Source organism: Ptiloglossa arizonensis, chromosome 1 (genome assembly GCF_051014685.1).
Source record: "Ptiloglossa arizonensis isolate GNS036 chromosome 1, iyPtiAriz1_principal, whole genome shotgun sequence".
In the NCBI taxonomy this organism is placed as follows: domain Eukaryota; kingdom Metazoa; phylum Arthropoda; class Insecta; order Hymenoptera; family Colletidae; genus Ptiloglossa; species Ptiloglossa arizonensis.
This window is the reverse complement of record NC_135048.1, coordinates 34865734-34888242: the sequence shown is the minus strand read 5'-3', so window position 1 is coordinate 34888242 and position 22509 is coordinate 34865734. Positions and strand designations below refer to the sequence as shown.

The 22509-nt window shown below is 43.9% G+C and overlaps 3 protein-coding genes across 17 annotated transcripts in view; 1 reads left to right on the top strand and 2 right to left on the bottom strand.

Annotated features, from left to right (window-relative positions):
- The window catches only part of LOC143155326 (zinc finger C4H2 domain-containing protein), a 186866-nt gene extending 169064 nt beyond the window's left edge, over nucleotides 1–17802 (top strand). The window contains exons 1-5 of one of the 5 annotated variants that reach the window (XM_076327941.1): nucleotides 15701–16032; nucleotides 16195–16366; nucleotides 16439–16620; nucleotides 16915–17139; nucleotides 17349–17799. In XM_076327941.1, coding sequence (XP_076184056.1) covers nucleotides 15971–16032; nucleotides 16195–16366; nucleotides 16439–16620; nucleotides 16915–17139; nucleotides 17349–17478 — 771 coding nt within the window. In that variant the 5' untranslated portion in view covers nucleotides 15701–15970 and the 3' untranslated portion in view covers nucleotides 17479–17799. Of the gene's footprint in view, nucleotides 1–15700; nucleotides 16033–16194; nucleotides 16367–16438; nucleotides 16621–16914; nucleotides 17140–17348 lie in introns of those variants that run through there. The other 4 variants (XM_076327958.1, XM_076327966.1, XM_076327950.1 and 1 more) reach the window with 4 other exon arrangements.
- Nucleotides 152–14583, bottom strand: LOC143155278 (solute carrier family 22 member 4). Of its 9 annotated transcripts, none has more exons than XM_076327855.1 (11): nucleotides 14482–14583; nucleotides 5690–5781; nucleotides 4379–4526; nucleotides 3660–3873; nucleotides 3466–3572; nucleotides 2635–2789; nucleotides 2013–2202; nucleotides 1584–1716; nucleotides 1191–1500; nucleotides 823–1007; nucleotides 152–473 (listed from the first exon to the last, which is right to left on the bottom strand). In XM_076327855.1, exons 1-11 carry the CDS (start codon nucleotides 14493–14495, stop codon nucleotides 297–299), a joined length of 1725 nt encoding a protein of 574 aa, XP_076183970.1. In that variant the 5' UTR covers nucleotides 14496–14583; the 3' UTR covers nucleotides 152–296. The 9 variants fall into 9 exon arrangements, with proteins under 9 accessions (XP_076183970.1, XP_076184012.1, XP_076183943.1 ...); XM_076327897.1 differs by lacking the exon at nucleotides 14482–14583 and adding an exon at nucleotides 7646–8555; XM_076327828.1 differs by lacking the exon at nucleotides 14482–14583 and adding an exon at nucleotides 7273–7586.
- Cln7 (CLN7/MFS domain-containing 8) lies at nucleotides 17675–22502 on the bottom strand. 3 transcript variants are annotated; one of them, XM_076327920.1, is made up of 11 exons: nucleotides 22442–22502; nucleotides 21510–21731; nucleotides 20939–21100; nucleotides 20720–20864; nucleotides 20412–20655; nucleotides 20242–20330; nucleotides 19950–20169; nucleotides 19768–19867; nucleotides 19560–19694; nucleotides 19377–19486; nucleotides 17675–19254 (listed from the first exon to the last, which is right to left on the bottom strand). In XM_076327920.1, exons 3-11 carry the CDS (start codon nucleotides 20968–20970, stop codon nucleotides 18749–18751), a joined length of 1581 nt encoding a protein of 526 aa, XP_076184035.1. In that variant the 5' UTR covers nucleotides 20971–21100; nucleotides 21510–21731; nucleotides 22442–22502; the 3' UTR covers nucleotides 17675–18748. The 3 variants fall into 3 exon arrangements, with proteins under 3 accessions (XP_076184035.1, XP_076184043.1, XP_076184025.1); XM_076327928.1 differs by lacking the exons at nucleotides 21510–21731; nucleotides 22442–22502 and adding an exon at nucleotides 22121–22425; XM_076327910.1 differs by lacking the exon at nucleotides 22442–22502 and having other exon boundaries at nucleotides 21510–22035.
- Nucleotides 22503–22509: the final 7 nt, after the last annotated feature.

Genomic DNA, 22509 nt, shown 5'->3' with positions numbered 1-22509 from the left:
AACGAACGCGCCGAGCCAATTCGATGACAAATTGAAGGCGATCGAGCCGACATCGATTGTCAAACGCGACGCGACGCGACGCGACGCGACGCAACAGGGCAAGAAAGTCTCGCGCTTCGAGCTTCCTCTCGCTTCCAAAGTTCTTCGACCCGTTTCAAGCTTTTCGGGGTCCGCCGATAGTCCTTGCGGAAACTTTTAAACAGCTTCTCGTTTCTTCTCTCTTTTCCCCGAGCGTTCCCAGTTGGATTCAACGCGTCGCGTTCGATCGCGTTGAATCGCGTTGGTTCTCTCCGTTCTTAAGACGGTGAATCCTGCGTGTCTTGGTTCGGCCGTGTCTTGCCAATGTTCTCCGCCTCCCACACCGTATCCGGAAGTTTCGTTTCCAAAGTTTCCGGGAATATCAGAGACAGAACACCCGCGGACAGGCCCATACATCCGAAAAGAATAAGCGGCAGCTCGGGCATGATTTGTGCCTGCGCATCAAAGGTACCGTGTAAACGCGAGAAAACCTGCCGAGCGCGATACACCTCTTCGTGCACGCGCTTTCGGGACCCGATAATATAACGCCCGAACTTTGGATTTTGCCACGGTAAGAACAAAATGGAACTCGATAAAAATAGAAAATCTACGTACGTGAAATCTCTCTTCTCTTTTGCACGCGACGTTGAATTATTCGTTAAATATCACGCGAGGGGAAAATCGGTGCGAACCGATTTTGGACCGAAGGAGTAATATTTAAAACGCTAGGTCCCCGAGCAACAAGCAGTGACCGTTTCTATCGGCACGCTCTGTAAATGTTCACCGTTGCGATATCAGACTCACCAAAAGTGGAGTTTGCGGGGACAATATTGACCCCATGCGGCCGGTCATGCTGCAAATTCCAAGGAGGGAGTGTCTCAAGTTCGTGGGGAACAGCTCCGCCGTGTAAATGTAAACGGTGGAAAAGGACATCGTGATGCACCACTTTCCACCCATGTACAGAATCAGAGGCAAGGATGTCCACGAGCCTGGAAAATAGAAGCAATCTTTTTAGAGCGATCATTTTATTTCGAAGCAAAATAAAAGTAAGCGACTCGTTCGTGCAAATATTATCGCGCCAAGCTAAACGAATCAATTCGTATCGCTTTTCGGATTCTCCGCACGATATCTGCGGTGAAACGCGTTCGAGAACGATCGAAAGACCGATTCACCTGTTGGCACGAATTGTATGGCGAGACAGAACGCGCCGCTCAGTAGGAAGGTCGAAGACAGGGTGATCTTACGACCCACGTAATCGGTCATGAACCAGGTTAGAAAGTAGGCCGGTATCTCGACGATGGCTACCAGTATGAAATTGACGTATTTATCGCCGGCGAAGGCCACCGAGTTCAACGACAATCCGTAGTAAACGAAGGTGTTCGTCAACCAGCAAAACGAACAGGCCACCAATCGGGTCATCATCACCGAGCTGCTCAGAATTTGCACGATCGGGCTCTTCTTCTCCCTCGACGTTTGTTCCGTCTGAAAGGTAACGCGCAAAGATTTTTTACTTCGAACCGTGAACGATTCGGACGCGTGTTCGCGATTTCCGTTCGTAATCGTACCTTCTCGTTCTTGACCATGTTCAACTCCTTGAACTTTCCGATCGCCACCTCGGAGATCGGGAGCCCGTTCATGCGCGCCATTTTGCGATAAATACGTTCCACCTTTTCGTGTTTCCCGTGCGCCAATAGCCACCTTGAAAAGGTGGTCGTTATCGGTTATTTCGAAGGGGAAAAATCGACGTTAGAAAGCGTCGTTCCGAGTTCTAATATCGAGTAAACGGTCCGAACGCGAACGATTTCGATTGCAGTCGCGTTAATTAGAACGGTGGATCCAATCAACGGGGCACGGTGACGTCAAAGGGCCAGTTAATTGGCCGGATGTCGCGGCAACAACGTCGACTTCGTCGGTCGTTAAGGGGATCGTTTCGAGATCGTTAACGAGGTCCCCCTCGGGCGAACGCGAATGAAATAGTCGCCGACGGAAATTACCTGACTGATTCCGGGATCAGGAAAGGCATCAAGATGGCGAGCAACGCCGGTCCGTACACCATTCGAAGAACTAGGCGCCACGATCTCATCCACATCGCGATCAATCCCAGCAACATTTCACCGACCGCGAACATGCAGCAGATGATGGTGCTCGCCAGTACTCTGCCCTTCACGCCCGCCATCTCCATCCCTGAACGCGAAAATAATCGTCGCAAAAATTCTCGGAAAATTGTTTCGCGCTTACAACGTGGAATTCTTTTCGTTCGAAATTCCAAACCGAGAGCGAGCACGCGTACAATCGACGATTTTTTCTCTATCGATGCTTACCGAAAACACGGAAAAGTTTGCTCGGTCCCGATCCAATCGGTGAAAAATCGTTCGAAAACCAGAGACCGAGCCCGCGCTAATGAATTTTAAACGAATAATTGTATTCGACGGGATCACAAAGGGTAAAGTTTGCAACGGGTACGGACGCAGCGACGGTTTCCGTGTGTTTCGATAGCGAAACGGTGCGTCGCGCCGCTGGATCGGGCGCTCCGAGGCATGTGAAACATGGCCGTTATTTATATCGGCATTATTCACGTCGAACATCTTCCCTTACTTTGCCTCGTTATTAACTCACCTAAAATAAATCCAGCGCTGTAGATACCAGCCGCGACAGTCGCGTCGATAAATTCGAACGCGAGAAACATCCAATAATTCACGGAAAAGGAATGTATCAGGCCGCTGATTCCGCTCAGGAACGTGGTGAGCGTCAAAATCGTACGTCTTCCGTATCTGGAAATAACAGGACGAATAAGCAGCCCGGCCGGGCTTTATTGGCGCGCCGCGTTTTTATCCGTTCCCTCGGCCCGATGCGCGATAGACGCAGCTCCGACGCGTTGCAACCGAGCCTCGGGACGCGAGTACCGAATAGGATGTTTTAAAACCCGACGTCGCCGCCGGAAACGCCATCGGAATTCTACGCGCGCGTAACCAGAACGGCTGGAAGATAAACGCGAATCGTCGGTGTCTACTTCCTACGATCTCGAGTACTTTCGAACAGCGTAGAAGTTCCGGTTATCGTCGTACAACTCCCAAAGTTCGACCGAAAGTACCGTTTCGAGCATTCCTTGGGATTCGAATTGGAAATTATGGACCACTGGACCGACCGGAAAATCGATTCGAAGCCGCGCGATCCAGAACCCGAAACTCGAGTTTAGCGAGCAAAACTCCCTCCGTGTTGCGCGTTCTCGTAGAACCTCGCGAATTTAAGTGTCGTTTGTTTTTTTTGTTTTTTTTTTTTCGTTCAAACACGGTCCCTGTCAGTTTCCGCGAGTCTCGGTTTCACCCTCGCGTCGATCAAACATCGTTAACCGTAGAACGCGAGACCAGGAATCCCATTTCCTGGACTACGATCCGACCCGGCCGAGACTAATTAGGATCCCGGTCCGCTCTGGCGATTATTTCTCACCTGTCGGACACGTATCCGGCGAAAATCAGCCCAACGAATTGGCCAACATTATTTATCGTGCCCACCAACGTGAGCTTCCATCGATTGGCATCGCAGGTGAGATCCCACTGTAACCGGGGAAACAGTGAAAATACGTGAATCACCGAAACGACCAGCCCGTCGACGAACAACGATTCGATCGAACGCGATCTTACCTCGCTGAGTATCGTGTTCTCCGATGGATCGAAGATCCAAGAATCGCATCGACGAGTCGCGTTGTCGAACGACCGTTCGGTGCACGCTCCCGTATGATTCTGGACGACGTAGCGGATACATTTCGACATCTCCGAAACATCGGGAACGGAACGGTCGACCCATGGCAAATCGTACTTCGTGTCGGCGGGATCTTCGCATTCCGGTACCAAACACCTGCGAGTGCGAGAGAAGCTTCGTTTTTTTTTTTTTTTTTTTCAAAGGAGAACGGGGATCGTGAGCGATTTTCGTGACTCGAAAAATGAAAACGATCGACTCGCAGCTCACGAGGACCGGGTCGATCGATCGGATTCGATTCGATCCTCGCGACGTTATCGGGCGTCGACGTTCCGCGCGAGCGTTGAAATAAATCAGGACCCTGTTACGCGAGCGCGTAAAATAGGCCACGCACTGCCACAACAAAGGGATTAATCGATCGAGCGACAAAGTAATCGTTTCCCCACGGTACGTTGATTGCGTAATTCGATGTTCGATCAATTACGTTTAAATTCGTCCGTTTCGCGGAACTATTGTTCGAGCTCGCGTTTCTTCCCGCGAGCATCGTAACCGTAAATTTCGCGTTCGGGCGAACATCGTCGAACAAAAGAACGGACGCTGTCGAGAGATTACGGAAAGTAAACTCGAATCAAACGTCGATCTGGAAAACGAAGGAAAACCGTACCTGTATTTAACTCCGCCGGCGGTGAACACGTAAGCAAGCGTGAATCCTGCTGACAAGAACAGAGGCAAGCTGATTATCGCGAACATCATCGTTTGATAGTATCCGAAACGATCCACTTCCTGCTTCCCGTTCGGGTCTCTCTGTTCCCCTGAAAAAGACAGATTTCCGACGATCGACGATAAGCAAATTCCCAGCGAGGGATAATCCTGTTGCTCGTCGTGCGAGAATAACGAAAAGAAGTAAAAAGAAACCAACAAGACCGTAACGCGGTACGCGACGTCAGATCGATCGTAAAACCGTTGATCCGCCTATCGGATACTCCTATGAAAATGGAAACCGAACCTCGACGCGCGATATTTCAACCGCGCGAAAAAAGAACAGCCACCCGACCGACGATGCTTCGTTTCGATCTTCGACCGGGCGGCGAATCGCGATCGATAATTTCCTCTTAAATCGCGCGTCGGTTTTACGACCGGCTATCCGTCGAGTAATTACACCCGACGAGCGGCTATTTCCCGTAATCGTTCCGTAATCGTCGTCGCTGGAACGAAAATTCTTTCCGGAGCTCGCGCATTGTCCCGTTTCGAGACTTTCGAACCGCGAGCTTCCCCGAGTTGCTTTTCTCGCTGCGACACACAACCTCTCGAGTCGATTTTCAAATTTTCCAAAAAGTACTGCCTTGCTCACTTTCACGATCGAGCAGAAACGAATAAAAATTCTTATCCGAAAATTATCGAGAAACGACGAACGGCATCCGGATGCGTTGCCCGCTCGATGAAAATCACGCTCCGAATTACAGAACGAAATTATATTTCGCGTGGAATGCGTGAAAGCTCGCGCGAATAACGCAACATGCGTTCGAATAAACGCAGCGAATAAATGTCCATTCGACGTTTTATTGTTCGAATGAAATCGTTCCATCTCCGCGTGCGACCAATATCGTGGGGATAGCCCGTCGGTGACCTCGAGCGGACAGTTGATTTCGATCCGACTACGCGACGCGACCCTAATTGCTGCATCTAGTATTCTTAACGAACCACCGTCAGCGAACAACGAGAGGCTGCCCTTCTTTCGTCGAGGAGGAGCCACTCGGGGGAAAAAAGATACCTCGAGAGAATGAAAATTCGCGTTTTCAGCGCGTCGCGTCCACGGGTTGGGCTCGGTCGGCGGTCGTGGAAGACGGTAGCGGTCGCAACCGGGCGATTAACTCGAGTTACGACTAATCAACGAAAAGACGGTATCGCGTTTAAGTAAATCGTGCCAGTTTAAGGGATCGTCCGTGTGCCAATTAAACGCGGGGTTTGATACTACCTCTGTTGCCCTCGTTCGTTTTCGGCGGCGACGGCAGCTCGTCCTTCTGCGAACGAAAGAGCCTCATGTTGTCCTCCTCGTCGCCTCTCAAGCTGCGAACACACAGAGGTTCGAGAATTATGCCGCGTCGCGACGACCCTTCCTCGTTGACCGTATCGCGCGGGTCAAATCGCCGCGGACAGCTCGCGGGAAACGCGCGAAGCGGCGCAGTTGCTCGCTAGCGTTACATAAAGCGACGATATCGGGCTTTTGCCGAACGATCGACGAAAAACGCGAGCACCGCCCACGTACCAGGCGACTTTCGCGCGGACCGTCGTTCGGGCGGTGAAAACGTGACCGATAAAACCTACGAGATAGTCGACCGAGCGGAAAACCCTCGAATCGCTCGCAACTACGGAGGAACGAACCATAGGTGCTCCCGATGGACAAAAATTTCATCCGAGCGAGAGAATCGCGACGAAACGTTAAACAACCTTTTACCACGTTGCTCGCCAAACAAAAATGCGAATTTCGATCGCGGAGCGAAATATTTCCCAACCAACGAATCAAAATTTCACCGTCCAATAAACGCCGCGCGCCAATCGCCGTGCGTTGGTTTTTTTTCTTCTTTTTTTTTGCGTTCGTCGTTTTTTATTCGCGTAACATTTTCCATCAACGACCGGAAGATAAATAATTTTCCGATTGCTCGTTGCTCGTCGAATGAAAATACAAATGCGAATTTTAATCGCGAAACGAAAGGTTTCGCAACGAAACGAAAACACCGTCTGGCGAACGCGAGGTACGAGTCGTCGGCTTTTATTCGTCGTCTTTCGTTCGAACGAAACGTCGTTCGTCTCCGGCACGATGGACACCGATAAGCGATAAAGAGCGCGCCGATCGCGGTCAACCACGCGCGACGAATCTCGATTTTCTACTGTGGCCGTCGTCGATCGAGACGAGGACAAGGACGAGCGTCGTGACGCGAGCATTATGAAAATTAGTGCGTAGCGGAGAACATCGAGCGGTCGCGCGACACCTTCCCGCTATTGTTTCCCGGTCGGAGGCTCCAGCGGACGAGGATGGTCCCCGATCGCCTCGACGCTCCACGACCATCCCCCCTCGAGTGCCATTGACTCGCCGATATAATAGGAAACGGCTATTTCGAAACTGTTGCACACCTCGACGATCGACGTTTATTATGCGGTTCGTGCATCGCGCTCGCGTCGCGTCGCCTCGCCTCGCCTCACCTCGACAATACCGTGCCTCTCTACGGTCCATTTAGCATTTTTCAAACCGGAAGACGAATCGTCGCTGCCCTTCGATCCGAGGAGATCGCATTTCGAAGAGAAGTTGAAAACGAACGGCTATCGTTTATCGCGCGTTGCCAGCGCTGTTTCCGTTTTCGTCGAGGATAGACGAATAGACAAACTGCGGGTCGTTAGCGCCGGTACGCGAAAGATACGAAATCACGGTCGAACACGGTGCGGTGGTTAACGCCAGGAATGCGAATCCCTCGGCTCGTCGAAGGTTCACCGATTCCTCGGAAACTCTCGATAATCGTTCCGCTTTCGACGCGAAAGATCTTACGAGCCGGTGAAACGAACGCTATCGTTGCAGGGGTTGAACGACACGAGGAAGCAAAGATCGATGCGTCGCGTGCCCCTTTTCCAGCGAGCTCTCCCCGATAATTATTATTCCGCCCCGTTCGAACGCGCGGAAGTAATACGATCGTTCGTTCGCTCGCTCGCTCGCTCGCTCGTTCGCTCGCGCGTTCGCGTGCCGAGTGCCGAGCGCCGAGTGCCGAGCGCCGAGTGTCGTCGAGGTATAAATACATCGAAAATCCCACAGCGAGAAATAAAACGGCCGAGCGATATCGTCCTTGGAACGGCCCACGAATCAACATGCATCAACGTTTACGAGGTAATCCTAATTTCTTAATAACGGTGTCGCGTTACCCTCCGCGGGGAACGGTATTACCTGAACGTCCTTCCGTTTCTCCTTCGTTTACCTTTGCCCGGCTGAGTTCAAACGACGGATCCAATTAGCGTCGAAGACGGATCAAAGTCGGTGCTCGGTTTCAATTGTAATGTTACAATTTGCGTCGACCCCGACCAAGTGCAACCGGATTAAGCGGCGAACGATCGTAACCAAATGGTTGCGCACTTGAAACGCGGTCCAGTTAAGTGACCAATTGCTACTAATCGAGTTAAACGTTCCTGGTATCTAATCGTCGTCCTTCCCGATCATTAGTGCGGATTCTCCGAAAAACAGGACGCTCGGGAAATTGAACCGACCTGTCGTACGCGCCCACGAACCTTTATCGAGGAAGAACGAAAATCAACCTTTACGCGCAAACCGATCGATTTGTCGCAACGATGTCCACCTTGATTCCGATGGATCGATCGACGACCATCGCTCGCGTACGAACCTTTTCATCGAAGAAGAACGAACGTTAAACTTTACCCTGAACTCTATCGCGACCGTGTCCGTGTCCGCCTGGATACGAGTAAACGGAGGAACAATTTCGCCGCGGCCGAGTCTCCGATCGATCATTCGTCGAGTACGAAAGGATTTCCACGGGAGAAATCGCGATCGCGGTCACGCGTCTTTAATTCGCCCCCCGAACACCGAGATCGTCGATACTCGGGGGAGTCGTTCACCCGAGAGAGCAGCGAACGATGGAGGTTCCCTTCGAAAGGGAAACTGTGTTCTCGGGCGCGACACACCGACGGTTCCGCTTCACCGGGAAGAGGAGTAAGAAGAGTTCTCGAGATTTTTCACGAGCGACCCGACTCGTGCCTCGTAGGAAACTGCACTCGCGGGACCACTTCGATCGGTGACCGCCTCGAACGGTGTCTCGCGCGCGAACAGGTGTCCGAGCCGCTGAGCGTCCACTCGCATTGGTCGACGCGCGACTCGTCGATTCGGATGGTAGCGGCCAGTTCACCGAAACGATCGCGAAACGACGCGGTACGAAACTTGACGCCGCGTTGCTGCCAGCAACTGTCTTCGTAGGTAAACCTATGCGAACGCTGGTGTCTCCGGCGACCATACGGTAAGTGGGGGAAGCAAAACATTGCCACCGGGCCGGGGAACGGTCGATCCTTCTTAAGTTCTGCTTCTTGCCGACCGAGTGTCACTCTCGCTCGATCGACACTCGGCGAGTCACCTGCGAGGATAAACGCTCCCCGTTACGGAACAACTTTACGATCCGACGCGTCATTTTTCCGCCGACGCGTTACGAAACTCGTTCCTCCAGTTTATTACAGAGTACCGTAGGAATCTATCCGTTACTCGACACCTAGTTAATATCTCCAGACGTTGTTCGATACTTTGTTCGCGTAACGTCGAACGGTTGCGAAGAACGAATTTTCGATTACGAAGAACGGACACGTTGACGCGTCCCAGAGGTAACCCTACCGAAAGAAAGAAGATGAAATTTTTTTCCGGTGTTCGAGCATTCCCGAAGACGTCGGTTCGCGTTTGTTTCCACGACCAACCGCATCCACGCCGTTTCCTAATTCCCGATTAGCACAATCGGAGTCAGAGTTGTAAATGTCAATAGTCATGGACGGAGAGACTAGCTTTACGTAGGATCGCAGCGAACCGTTCAACGGTGACCAATAACGTAACAACCATCCGGATTAATAAACGTATAATTGTACAGTTGGAATTTGTACGAGTAACGCGAGAACGGTGCGTATTGTTTACGAGGCTACGCTCGGTAACTTTGATCGAAAACATTGAAAATTCATCGCGATCCTCATAATTGATATCGTTGCTGCAAAACTTGTATCGATACCGGATAATTGTGTTACGTAAAATATTAACGAGGCGTACTCTACCGTTTCCTGGGTACGGCATTTTTGCTCAAATTCCACGATACACGCGTAACTTTTTAAACAACTTAACGGCCGATCGTATCGCGACATTGCTCAATCCCCGACCGAGTATTATTTACCACTGTTTCATAAGTATGTTGTCATTGCGTCAAATATCGTTATACAGAGGCTACTCCGGCGTTCCGGAGCGAGATGGGTAGAATTTTTTTTCTGGATATCGATTGTCAGGAACGTTGCAAAGATATCTCTCGACAAAAACAAATACGTCCAACGTGTTGCGCAAATTGAACGAAAATACCGCAAGGGTACTTTGAACATTTCTGCGTAACCTACCTATCCTGTTTATTGCGATCTTTTTATCGCGAGCGCGATAAAACTCTATCCGTGCGCTTAGTTTTGTCGTCCAATTATGCAAATCTTTGTTCATCGAAAAGAACGGATTGTTCCGCCAGCCGCGGATAAACCGTCGACGTTTCCGGTATCTTTAATTGCTCCGACAGCGCACCAAAGCCTATAAGACTCGAAACAAAGCGAGTCAACGTCTTGTCGGTGGAATACGTACAGCTGCGATAAAAATGCGACGTCGCGCGAGATGTTCCAAAAATACCGATCGCATTTGCACGTTGCGCGTGCTCGCGATTAACGATCGCGAATTTATCGATATCTTCGAGCGTTCCTAATTTCTTCAAATTTTCGATCGATACGGGTGATTTCCGTGCGATCGATCATTGCAAATGTAATAAATTATCCGATAAGAAAAACGCGACATCGAAAGATGCTCTTTTAAGGAACGAATCAAAAATTAAAAGAAACAGCGGGGAATGGTATCTTTCTCGGATAATTTTTCGCCGGTTTCGGTGCTTGGTCGTTTCGTAAAGAATAAAATTTCGTACCGAACGAGAGCTACGCTTTACAATTTTTCATTTATCGGGGCTCTTTCTAAACATCACGCGCCATGAATGAAAAGCCCGCGAGCGCGTGCCATTCCCCGTGAAACGAGACAGATAACGCCACACGGGCTAGATAAGACGGGCGAACGTTGTACAACGTACGCGCATATACATATGTATTTTTGTCTTGTTCGATTCAACGAAAACAACCAGGGAAAAATCAAAATAAGACCGGTTCGCACCGGTTTGGACCAGATGCGACAACTCGATCGTAAGTAACGCGGACTGGTTGATCGTTACATCGCCTCTGAAGAACACACTCGCCCCGTACCGATATGTAAAAATCGGTATCGCGTGGATACTTGGAGCCCTCTCTCCCTCCCTGCGGCCCGGCGGTGTCTGTTTTCGTTTCCATTCGTCGGTCGCGTTCGTTTCTGCACCGTGTTTCATCGAATCGACAACGAACGTTGCCGGGTCGTAAATAATGCAACGATCCGGAGAAAAACTCGTTGTAAATTTAGAACACATCGGTTTCCTTTTCTCGATCGAATACCCTGAGCGATGTTTACGCCTTTTGCGATGAACAATGCTCTCGCGTTCCAATTATACGGGCGATACTCGTCGTACCGATTTACTCGTCGTCGTTATCGATGCTCCGATACGGACAATCGGACGCCACTTGCCGAGGACAACGCCGAGAAGAAAAAAAAAAAGACTAGAAAACGGGACAAAAATATCGGAGACGGAAGGTCGTTTCGCTTCGGATATCGTGGAAGGCTTCTCTCGTTGTTCAACGAACGGTTAATCGTGTTATGTAAATATCGTAATGGGAAAACGATGACGAAGAAGCACTTGAACGCGACGTTCGTTCGTATCGGAACACCTTTGCCACTGTCTCGTTAAGGGTTCGTCGAATCCTCGAATCGGAGTTTGACTCGCGACCGTAACGAGCATCGAATATTTTCGCCGTTTGTGCATCGTTCGAGGATGAATCCGGATGTACCGTGTCCGAGTGCTCTGAGTTCGTTTTCCATCCCTTCGCGCAAATCTACGGACGCACGGTCTCTCGGTACCGTAACGGGGGTAAATACGGTTGTCAGCTAGAAAAGCTATCGAATCGGTAGTTCGTCCCCACCTTTGTAACGCGCACGATTGGACGATACGCGGAAAGAGCATCGTCTATCCGTTGCCGTTAAACACCTTTCGAACTACTAAACTAGAAGGAAACAGGGACCGCGAGCCAAATCCATTCTTCTCGGCTCCCTGGTGTGATTTGCGACGTCGCTCACGGTCGGGAAAGTGACCCGTCGGGAAACAGAGGAAATATGTATTTGGCACCGACCCGACGCGTTCCGTCGACCCCGAGAAACACGCGCCAGCCAATCTCTCCCGATCGGGGTTCCAGATCGGCATTATTTAAATATTTTCGTTCGATCGCGGGAAACGATAGCGAAGTAACAAATATCGAGGAGAGAGAGAGAGAGAGAGAGATGAGAAATGTTTCTCGCTGGTCGGCGACGAAGACGAGAACGTAAGGAGGTCGGTAATTGTTCACTGCGCAAATGTTTGCGCGGTGAGCTCCGCTCCGACGAATTAAATAACGCCGTGACCCGAATAAAATGACAAAGAGAAAGGTGGAAGAAAAAAAAGATCAAACAAACAACGGTGGACATTATCGTAACCGTTGAATGGAAGAAGCTGCCGCTCGTTGTATAAAACGACACGGTCTGTTTGCGCGACGATAAACCGCGTTTGTTCAAGATTTACGCGGTACTCGTCGACCGAGTCGATCGACCCGGTCATCCTTTCCGATGACTGTCGAACGCATCGGGGAAATCTCGAAATTTCTCTCCGAGCAAATAAGCCTATCTCGGACGGAAGTTTCCACGGAAGATTTCCTCCGCAACAATAGAGATGTCGGTCAGCTTTGAAGAAACGCGACGGTCTCGTCGACCCTTCGACCGATGGAGCGAACGTTAAAGCGTCCCGTATTCCGATATCGAAGGGCCGAGTGAAGTACAGCCCGATCGGAAAATAAACGCTTTCGAAAATTGTTTATCCGGTAACGAAGTCTCTTTCGAAAGAAACTTTCTCGACGAATCGATTTTTGCTACGAACGCGAAATTGTATCGATCGAAGGACAATTGGTTATCGATGTTGAAAAGTATCCGATCACCGTTTCGTCGCGTCGTCCTGTACACAGTCAAATTTTGCACCGCCAGAGTATCAAGATACTCGTCCACTCGACCGATAGAAGTACTTGGATAGAAAGTACGTCTTACCGAGAAATCTGTTTCGGTACGTAACGAATCGTTGGTAAACAGTAGTTGCAAATTATCTCGATACGTCAGATTTCTCGTCCCAGGTGTAATTTGTCGTTCGGTCGGAGCACGGATCGCGCCCGCAGCGATTCGTCCGTTTCGTTCGAAACGAAACGGTGAAATTCGCTCCGCAAACGGGCCGTATCGATCCGGGCTTCCACGATTGGAAGAGGACGCTTCTAAACACTTCCGTAAATAGGAGTTAAGTTTCGCAAACGTTTCAAAGGTCGGCTCGAAGTAACGCTAATAACTGCCGGAGAAAATTAGTCGGCGGACGAGACGAGCCCAATTTGTCGCGCCAGATCCGTAATTACCATTCGACTTTGGCGTTCGATCCGGACGATTATCGAATCGACGTTCGTTGACGACCTTATCGGATCGTGTGCAAAAGGCACGATGAAAATCCACGCGAATCACCGGGATTACCAACTTTGGGACCAACTTGCACGCGTTGGTGCAAAGAGTCGTCGAAGACTCGTGCGAACCTTTGTACAAAGAAACGACAAAGTCGTTTCGTTTTCTCGTCTCGTTCGTTCGCGTATCATAATTGGTAATTTTCCGTAGGATTGGCTCGTTCGAGTCGATTGCAGAAACTCGCGATCGTCGTGACAGTCGCGGAACGATGTTTCCTCTCGCTCGTCGAAGTACCAGCTTCGTTAAAGACTCGTGGCCGATCGAACGCGTACACATCGTGCCCGATGTTTCGAAGGAGAGGATAATCGACGAAGTGATGAAAAAGGAACGCGCGGCCACGATCGAGCTCCGTCCGCGAAGCAACCGATAAATATTCACGCACGCGACTACGTCGATCGTCTCCTCGACGATTCGTGAGAGAAAATTTGAGGAAATCGAATCGGTATCGTTTCACTTCTATCGAATGGAAAACATGCTCGACTCTCGACTCGTTGATCTTACGACGACCGACAACGAGTCGCTTTCGCTACATCGATTATAGTTTCGACGTATCAAACATTGGTAGTCGCGATCGCGGCGTAAAACCCATCGTGTCGTCTACGGCGATGGCCAATCTCTGCGACGAATGAACGTTCTTCGAAAAAAACATTGACTACCGAATATTCGAAAAAAAAAATAAAAAAACAAGCAGATCGTTCTGCATCTGAAAAAACGAGCGATGCGTCAGAGTATGTCTATTCGAACAAAGAAATCACAGGGAGTAGGAAACCGGTGCACTTATTTAAACAAAAAGTGACTCAACTGTGTCGCGACGCGTATACATGGATTTATTCGTAAATAATCAAATATAAAAATATACCCTAAAATTGTTCACAACGCGTGAAATACTATCGAGAACGTAAAATAATATGGTTACTCGGTAGTAACGGAGCAAAGAGTTCGCTTTATCGAGTGAAACCAAGAAGGCTTCCTTTTCTTGTCGCGGTTGTACCTTAATTCGGGTGATCGTTAATAGAAAAAACGAAGAAACGGACAAACGAACGAGACAACGAATCGGAGAATGATCCAAACGATGTGAAATAAATCGGTAAACGAGATCCGTTGTGTTCGCGCGTCGAGTGGATCGGCCATCGGTCCATGACGTTCCTTGTTAGCAAACTGTCCACGGATAAAAACGATCGAGCGGGCTGAATAAAACAGGACCAAGATCGGCGAGACTCGCGCGCATGCGTGATCGTTCCCGTATCATTCCCATATGTCGTTCCACGCGTAGCGAGCGTGAAACGCACGAAACGAAGGGTAAAGAAGCAACAGCCGTGAAACACGCGGCCGAGTGGATTACTTACATTCTAGAGCCCATTCTGGACGCGGTTTTCGTAAAAGCGGAAAAACTGTTCCGGTTTTGCGCGCGAGACGATAGCCGCGGATGCAGTCGCAATCGTCGCCGGTCTCGACTTTGCGCCCGTCGGGGGCACTCTCCTTTGTCCTATATTCACAGCTCGCGGAGCTTCGGACACTCGAAAGTTTGTCGGGTGCTTAGTCACACGACGAACTACAGAAGTTTGTACCCGGCGCTAAGTAGGAGGAGGACTGATGGTGCAGCGAGCGACCCGACGACGAAAGGCTGGGGGAGAAGACGAGGCCATCGTGGCCAGCGCGAACGTCGCTTTTCCGACGGTCTCTTATCTGGATCGTTTGTAAAAGTTCGGTCAGCAACCGGGTCGCCGGGATACGGGGACGGTCTGCGCGGCTGATTGGGCATTCGTATCGCTGCTTGAGGATGTTTGGTGCGCGTCGCGCCGCGGCTCCTTCGAAACTCGGTGAAACACGCGTTCGCCCGACCGATCACGGTGCGCGTCCTCTCTCCTGGTCTCGTTAAAAATTATCAGCCGTAACGCGCGCCGGTTCCAATCGGGTTGACGACGAATCCTAGAAACCTAGAAAATTCGTCAACGTTTCGTTAAAATGCGAAAACTCTGCGAACGAATTTCGTCGACGTTGCGTATCGTGGATATCTCTCGATGTGTAATCTCGTTTGATCGGATATAGACGTTAATAGCGGTATTTGAAAACCAGTATGCTTGGATAGCTCGTAATAAATATCGAGCGCTAACGAAGAATTCCGTATTGAGAATTAATTTATCGCGACACGGTCGCAAATTCGATAAGTTCACGCGATTAAACTTATTTTACACCAAACACGTTTCTCTCGGCAAATAATTGTGATTTTACAGTTTATATTGCAACGCGAATCTCTTCCACCGACTTTTATTTTCAGATAACGACCTCCGTTTCGATCCAATTTATCGATGCGAGAGATAACAACTCGAGTTTTCAATCGAATTTGTCGCGCGTACCATAAGCCGTTATACTCTTCCACTCAATTGTAATAGATTGTTCTTATCAAATCGTACCGAAACATTTTTGAACAAATTCCCACTTACGCGTATCGTTTCAAACCAAACCGCCCTTTTTATCGTAGTTTGCCAATACATCGCTGAACGCCGCGCGCATTCCTTTCCATTTAGAATCCTGTTGTTTCCGATCTATAAGGGTACAACTGTCGCTGCGATTCATTGCACGAATTATGTTCATTGTATCGTACATCAGCGGTGTCGGTTTGCTTTTCAGTATACAATTAAGAGACTAACGATTTCGTTTGATTTTGAATGAAACTATCGGACACACAGTGTTGCGTTAATTCTCTCGAAAATATTTCATCCGTGATGCCTTGACGAACGGAACACTGCTTTCCAACTTGCTGCATCTATTTTATAAACAAGTTGTCTTCCGTTAGACAGAGCTTGTCTAAACAAAAGTGCCAAAAAGCGTTTAATGATGTCAGCTACGGAAACCACGGTTATTTTTGCGAAATTGGAGGCTCTGAAAGATATCAAGTACATACTCGAGAGTATTTTGTCAACCTCTTTTCATAAATTCAATATAATTTTATGAAAATCTGTGAATTGTAAAATACTTTAGCATCCCTGTCAATGTCATATATTTTTCATAAAATAAAGCTTTTTATATTCAAACAAAACTTCTGCCTGTTTTACTAGGTCGAAGACTCTTCAGTTGGAAAAAATGAAGCAAAGGATTTTGCAAGAAGTGGAACAAACCGAGCAAGAAGAGAAATGTTTAATAGAGTACAAACAGGAAATGGATCTTCTTATGCAAGAAAAAATGGCACATGTCGAAGAATTGCGACAAATACACGCGGATATTAATGCTGTACGATTAAATACTTTTCTAATGTTATCTTTCGAATAGATCGCACGTGTAATCATTGATATAACTATTTAGATGGAAACTGTTATTAAACAAGCAGAGGAAGCTAGGAACAAAGCAAGGGAAACGGCAAAATTGATTCATAATAATGACTATCAGCCCCTGAAGCACGATATCGATCGCATGCGCAGAGAATTCTTAGGTCTGGAAAGGTTACCAGAATTGTACGAAACGGAATCGGATCTCATTTCACCGGAGTAAGTATACTAGTTTTCTATTACATTATTTAGGGATAATTATCTTTGGCGCTGCAACAATATTTTTACACATAATATACTAAAAGTATCGCTACTTATTACTTAATTTAAGTATACGATTTCTGTTGCTATATAGAAGACCTCCATTGTATTAAAATACTTTACGAGGAAACGCATTATACGTTACTAATCTGCTTTTTAAATATAGATATTAGCATATTTATCCAATTTTTAGAAACTTTACTAAATATGTTGTACGTATAAGCAATTTTGAATATGATTTTTATCGCGTAGATGGTTTGTTCGCAGCTATTTTGAACGCCCGATGCAGAAAGCAGAATGGAGGGTGGAAGTACGGGGTGAAGACTTATTACCTCCACTCGCCTTACACCATCCTGGTCATCCAGGTAGTTCTACACCTTTCCTTGCCCCTCAACCCCTTCAAGGTCCAAGTAAACCAGAGCCAAGACCATTACCCCCAGCACCAGGTCCGCCCGCTCCAACATTCAGGTACCACTGGTATAACTCAATTTTATATTACATTTTTATATAACAAAGCATGCAACTACTAATCTTATTTCGTTATAATATATAAGTTGTGAAATTAACTGCATTCGATATACTAGATACGATAAGAATTTTATTCGTGAGAATAATAATACACAGTAGTAATAAGTAATTACATAATGGCATACTACTTTTTCTATGTTTCGTTTGTTTGCTTTCAGGCAACAACCGCCTCCTATGAAGTCGTGTTTATCGTGCCATCAACAAATTCACAGAAACGCACCTATTTGTCCCCTCTGTAAAGCTAAATCTCGATCACGTAACCCCAAAAAGCCAAAGAAGAAAGACTAATTGTAAGTGTAAGTGTAATTTATATAAAACATCAACATTTCTATCATTTTGAATTTCTAAGAATCCGTGTTAATGGTTTTTCATAACTTATAATCGTTCTGTAATCTCATAATTCCATAAGAATACATATTACTGCGAGTGTGTGTATTTATAATAATTTTTTCATTTTGTAGTTTTCTTCGTAAAACTTTATTCTTGCTTTTACAATATTTATATCAATACAGTGTAGACAAATACAATAGATAATAATTAAGCAATTCTCATTTTCAATGAGAGATACAAATAAAACTGAGTATGTTTCCTTAATTTTCTTTAAATAGATTCTAAAATGAACAATCATCCATGGCCTATATAGTAATTAAAGTATTCTGAATTTTCAAAATAAACATTTCTTTCGATTAATTTTATGAAAGTGAAGATACTTAAAATTTCATTTTCTAACAGCACGAATATTTTACTTTATTCCAATCGCATCCCTTATCACACATATTACTTAATGGTGGATCGTTCTTAAAAGGTATATACATATTTAAAAAAAAAAATATTTTATTGACAATACTTGTTACAATATTTGAGTAGTAATTCTATAAAATCCCATTCGTTTGTGGTAAGTACATCTAAAGTTACATTGTTCAATGGAAGACGTTTGAAGCTCCTAAATTCAATTAAGCTTCTATTTTGATATTTAATGTTACTATATTTATCTAAATATCAGTCTTTACTATTATATCACTAATATTTTGTAAATTCAAAGGATATGAGTAACAGTTTGATTAGTTTCTTTTTATCTATATAATACTCATAAATTGTATCATTCTTTTAATGTCATTGAATACTTTGAAATTTTTTGTACTCAATGGTTATACCACATTCTTGATTGTCTAAAGTATTTTCTTTTATTATTTAATCAGTCGTCACAATATCCTGAATCCATAATACGGTCTAATTGTTTGCACTTTCCAATCCTATTTCTTCCAATGTAAAAATAGATTAACAGTAAAATTCAATAAATTTATTCCTACAATAATTGTCCTTCATTTACCCGATAGCTACGTAACTGTATTCTTTTGTTATTTGTACGTATATTGCTTTATAGTTTTCTTATATATTTATGCGTGTAAAACATATATTAGAAATCTAAATATTCATAAAAAATATACTTGCATTTCGTAATATCATCATTGCGTTCATAACTAGCTTTTAGTGGCAGTCATATATGTTGGTGTATAAAATTGTAAAAAATAAAATTGCACTTCAAATATGATTATTACTAAACATTATCACATTCCACAGTTTTAATATTCTTTTGTGTATTATTTGACTCTTGAGCGTTATTAGATTTAAGATGAACCAATGGAATTCCAACACTAGGTTCTGCTACATCTTTTGGAACAATTCCTTTCGGAGGAACTAAACGTTCATTTACAATTTGTAACCACAGCATACATAATATTAACATTGAGCCGGTAATACCAAACACATAATATGTTCCAAAACGTGCATAAATCACAGTAACAAATACTGGACCTAAAGCCCGAGATGCACATCCAGCACCTGTCATGAAACCCATCCACACCCCTTGCGGACGTGGTCCTAATACCTTACTGAAGATAGTTTGTATTAAAGTAACGCCTAATGGATAGCCTATAGTTGTAAAACCGTATCCAATGAAAAATTGTGTAACCGTGAGTTGGGGTGTGTATATACACCACTCTTGAGTACTTGGACATCCTAATATTTCTGTAGCATTGATATCTTTTGTACCATTACTAAATGCTATGAAATATAATAAAGTTTGTGTAAAGAAAATATAAAATTCGAAAAACACAGAAAATAAATTTCGAGCTGTATACATATTACCAACATTACAAATGAAATAAATATATTTCTGTACTCACATTTTGTATAAGCAATTTGAGGAGGACCAGGACCCCATGGAATATATAGTATTCTCCCAATTACCATAAAAAGAAAACCACCCCACAACATCACCCTGCGTTCATTGAACCTAATAACATTTAAAAAATGAATAAAAAAAAAGATTAAGGTTTTCATTGCATATTTTTATAGAATGTTCCAACCTTTTACATAAAGGTTCAATCATAACAAATGTGATACAGGAAACAACAGCACCAATACTCATCAATAGACCCATGTAATATAAAGATTCTTTCTTTGACCAAGCAAACTGGTCCATAGTTAAAGAAGTACCAAGTCTATAGAAAAGTCAAAAAATGTTAAATCTGGTAAACAAAAGGAAAAATATATCATTCAAATTGTTATACTAACGTTTCAAGGAGAACGAAATTAAATACCAAGACAAAAAAAGCACAAATTAACGTCCAAGATGCTATATAATCAGGTTTTATAGACTTCAATGTTTCTTCTTCTGCAGTTAGTAAACAAAACGGTTAATCAACCTCTAAAATCTATTTATTTCTACTGTCATTATGTGAAATGGAAATTTTTACCTGTTGCTTTTCCTTCGTTTCGCATAGCTTCGCGTAAAGCAATCCTATGTTCCTTGAAATTCCATGGAAGAAATAAAACAAAATTAAGAATTCCCAATATTACATTTATCCAACCGGTCATATTATACATATTAACAGGTAAATTCATAATATAAAAACCATTCTCTCCGAGAGGTGTAACAGCTGCTTGTAATCCAGGACCTACCACAAATCCCAGTACCTAACAAATTTTAAAACCTTATATAACCACTTTCGTTAAACTACATAACAAGAACATATTGAACAGTATTACCTGTGCAAGAGATACCATAGAAACTGCATGCGTTCTTTCTACAAATTTTGTAGCTGCAGAAAGATAAGACCGTGCCACTGCAATATTTGCTGAAAATAAAATATTGATATATTATTGGAACTAAGATTGGTATTACCTCTTTGTTCAATGATATTAAGTAAAATATTAACCAGAACTAAGCCCAACCAAGAATCTAGCAGCTATCATGAACATTTTTTGGTCGCCTGGTAAAATTTCAAGAATGCTATAAATTCCTGATGCAAATGTAAAGAGAGCTAATGTTGTTAAAAGAGGTACTCTTATTGATCCCCTTTTGTCTCCCCACCATCCAACTAAGGGAGAAAATAACATTTGTGCCAAAGGATTCGCTGCAACTACATATCCCATGAATTCTTTGCCTGCTGTGTTGTCTAACTGTAATATTAACATATTATGAAATATTACAATTTACTTTTACTGTTTGTCTTATTACACTTACTTTATCAAGATATGGCCATACTCCAGTGAGTATAATACTGAATCCAAGAGACATCAGAAACATAGTAAAATAAATTGCATAGATGCTTCTCCATCGTTCTTTTCTCTCGACAACAGTTTCTAAGTCGTCTGTAGAAATATTGGATCTATAATAAAAGAATGTTACTGTTTAAAAATTCTTCAACAAATATATATTCAACAATATTTTATTTTATCTTACTTTCTACCAAGTAATTTCTTGTACCAATCCATTGAAGATTATTATAAGAAATAATCAACTATTTTTTTTTTTATATATAATTATAAATATTTGACTTCAAGAATAAATCTGTTTGATACCTTTGTATCAATATTAATTTATTTCAATGGCAATATCGTAAATCTGAAAAGAAAATATAAAATGCAGTCCCTTAATAAAAAAAAAATTAAGAGATTTTAAATATCTCCATATATATTGTATAATTCACTTGTATTATAAAAACTGTTATTTCGTGATAAATAATCAAGACAAAGTTCAGAGTATTTTCCAACTTTAATTAAAAATACATATATCTTTGCTCTGCTTTTTTTCTGATAAGGAAAAGATGCACATTAATATTCATGAATCAGATTAAAAAAAAATCTAACAATGACAAATAGTTTGAATTCTTTTATTTATAGCATAACTATATAAATAATACGTATAATTCAAAATATTTACCAAGTTTGTGCTATCTCTGTGATAATAATTTAACAAATCGTTAAAAATAAAGAGACTTGTATCGGTACAATAATAGAGAAGTTTTACTTACTTTTCCCACTGAATGAATACACTACAAAAAAATTTCTTTAATCAAAAACTTTCAACAATTTATAGATGAATCCATCACATATAAAGCTAAGAATATTTATCAGTAACGCAGTATTTTACATCTGATAAATTCCTTTAAAACCCGCGCACACGCATGTCATGTGAGTATATCACAGTCACTCTAAAACACTATCGTCAATTTAAAAACGTCCGAACCGCGTCGCTAAAAGTGTTTACTGAATTTATTCATGGTAGACCATCGCATATTTAATCGATAGTCTGCCATGTTTAAATTGACGAGTAATTAAATGTAAATAGAACCCTTGATTGACGTGGATTGTAATTGCGAAATGTATACTTTCAAATCTCTTGCATGCAACCATTAGTCGTATTCTAGACGCAGATGTTTTATAACCAACAATCTTTATATATCAAACTAAAAGATACACCTCTTACCATTAACACAGAAAACGTATTGATTTTGTTCAATCAAATTTAATTACATATAATGAAAACAAAAGAATTGTGTACTTTAAGTTTATAGTGCAACAACTGATTATCTTATTTGGTAAATGTATTTTATACCGGTATAGTATTATTTAAAGGCGTTACCTTTATAAAAATTCAATCTTATCCGTCTGCATATATATCGTTTGACTATCAGTTTGCTTCTATTTGTACAATACACGATAAAACTTTTGTCACTCAATATGTAGGTTAACCACAAAAATTATCGAAGCATCCGATAAATGATAAAAAATATTCGTTCTCTCGCCATTATGAGTTTATAATAGGATAAACTTTATTTAAAAATTTTAATTTGATGTAATATGAATGGAAAGCAGTATCATAAAAACAATTACACTGTATGTATTATGTAGAATGTTCTATAATTGGTAGTACTCAGTTTTGTAACCAGTCTTTATACCCTACCATCTTTTTTATTTGAGGTTTTATTCACAAACTGTGAAAATGGTAAGTAAAATTAAAACTACAATTCA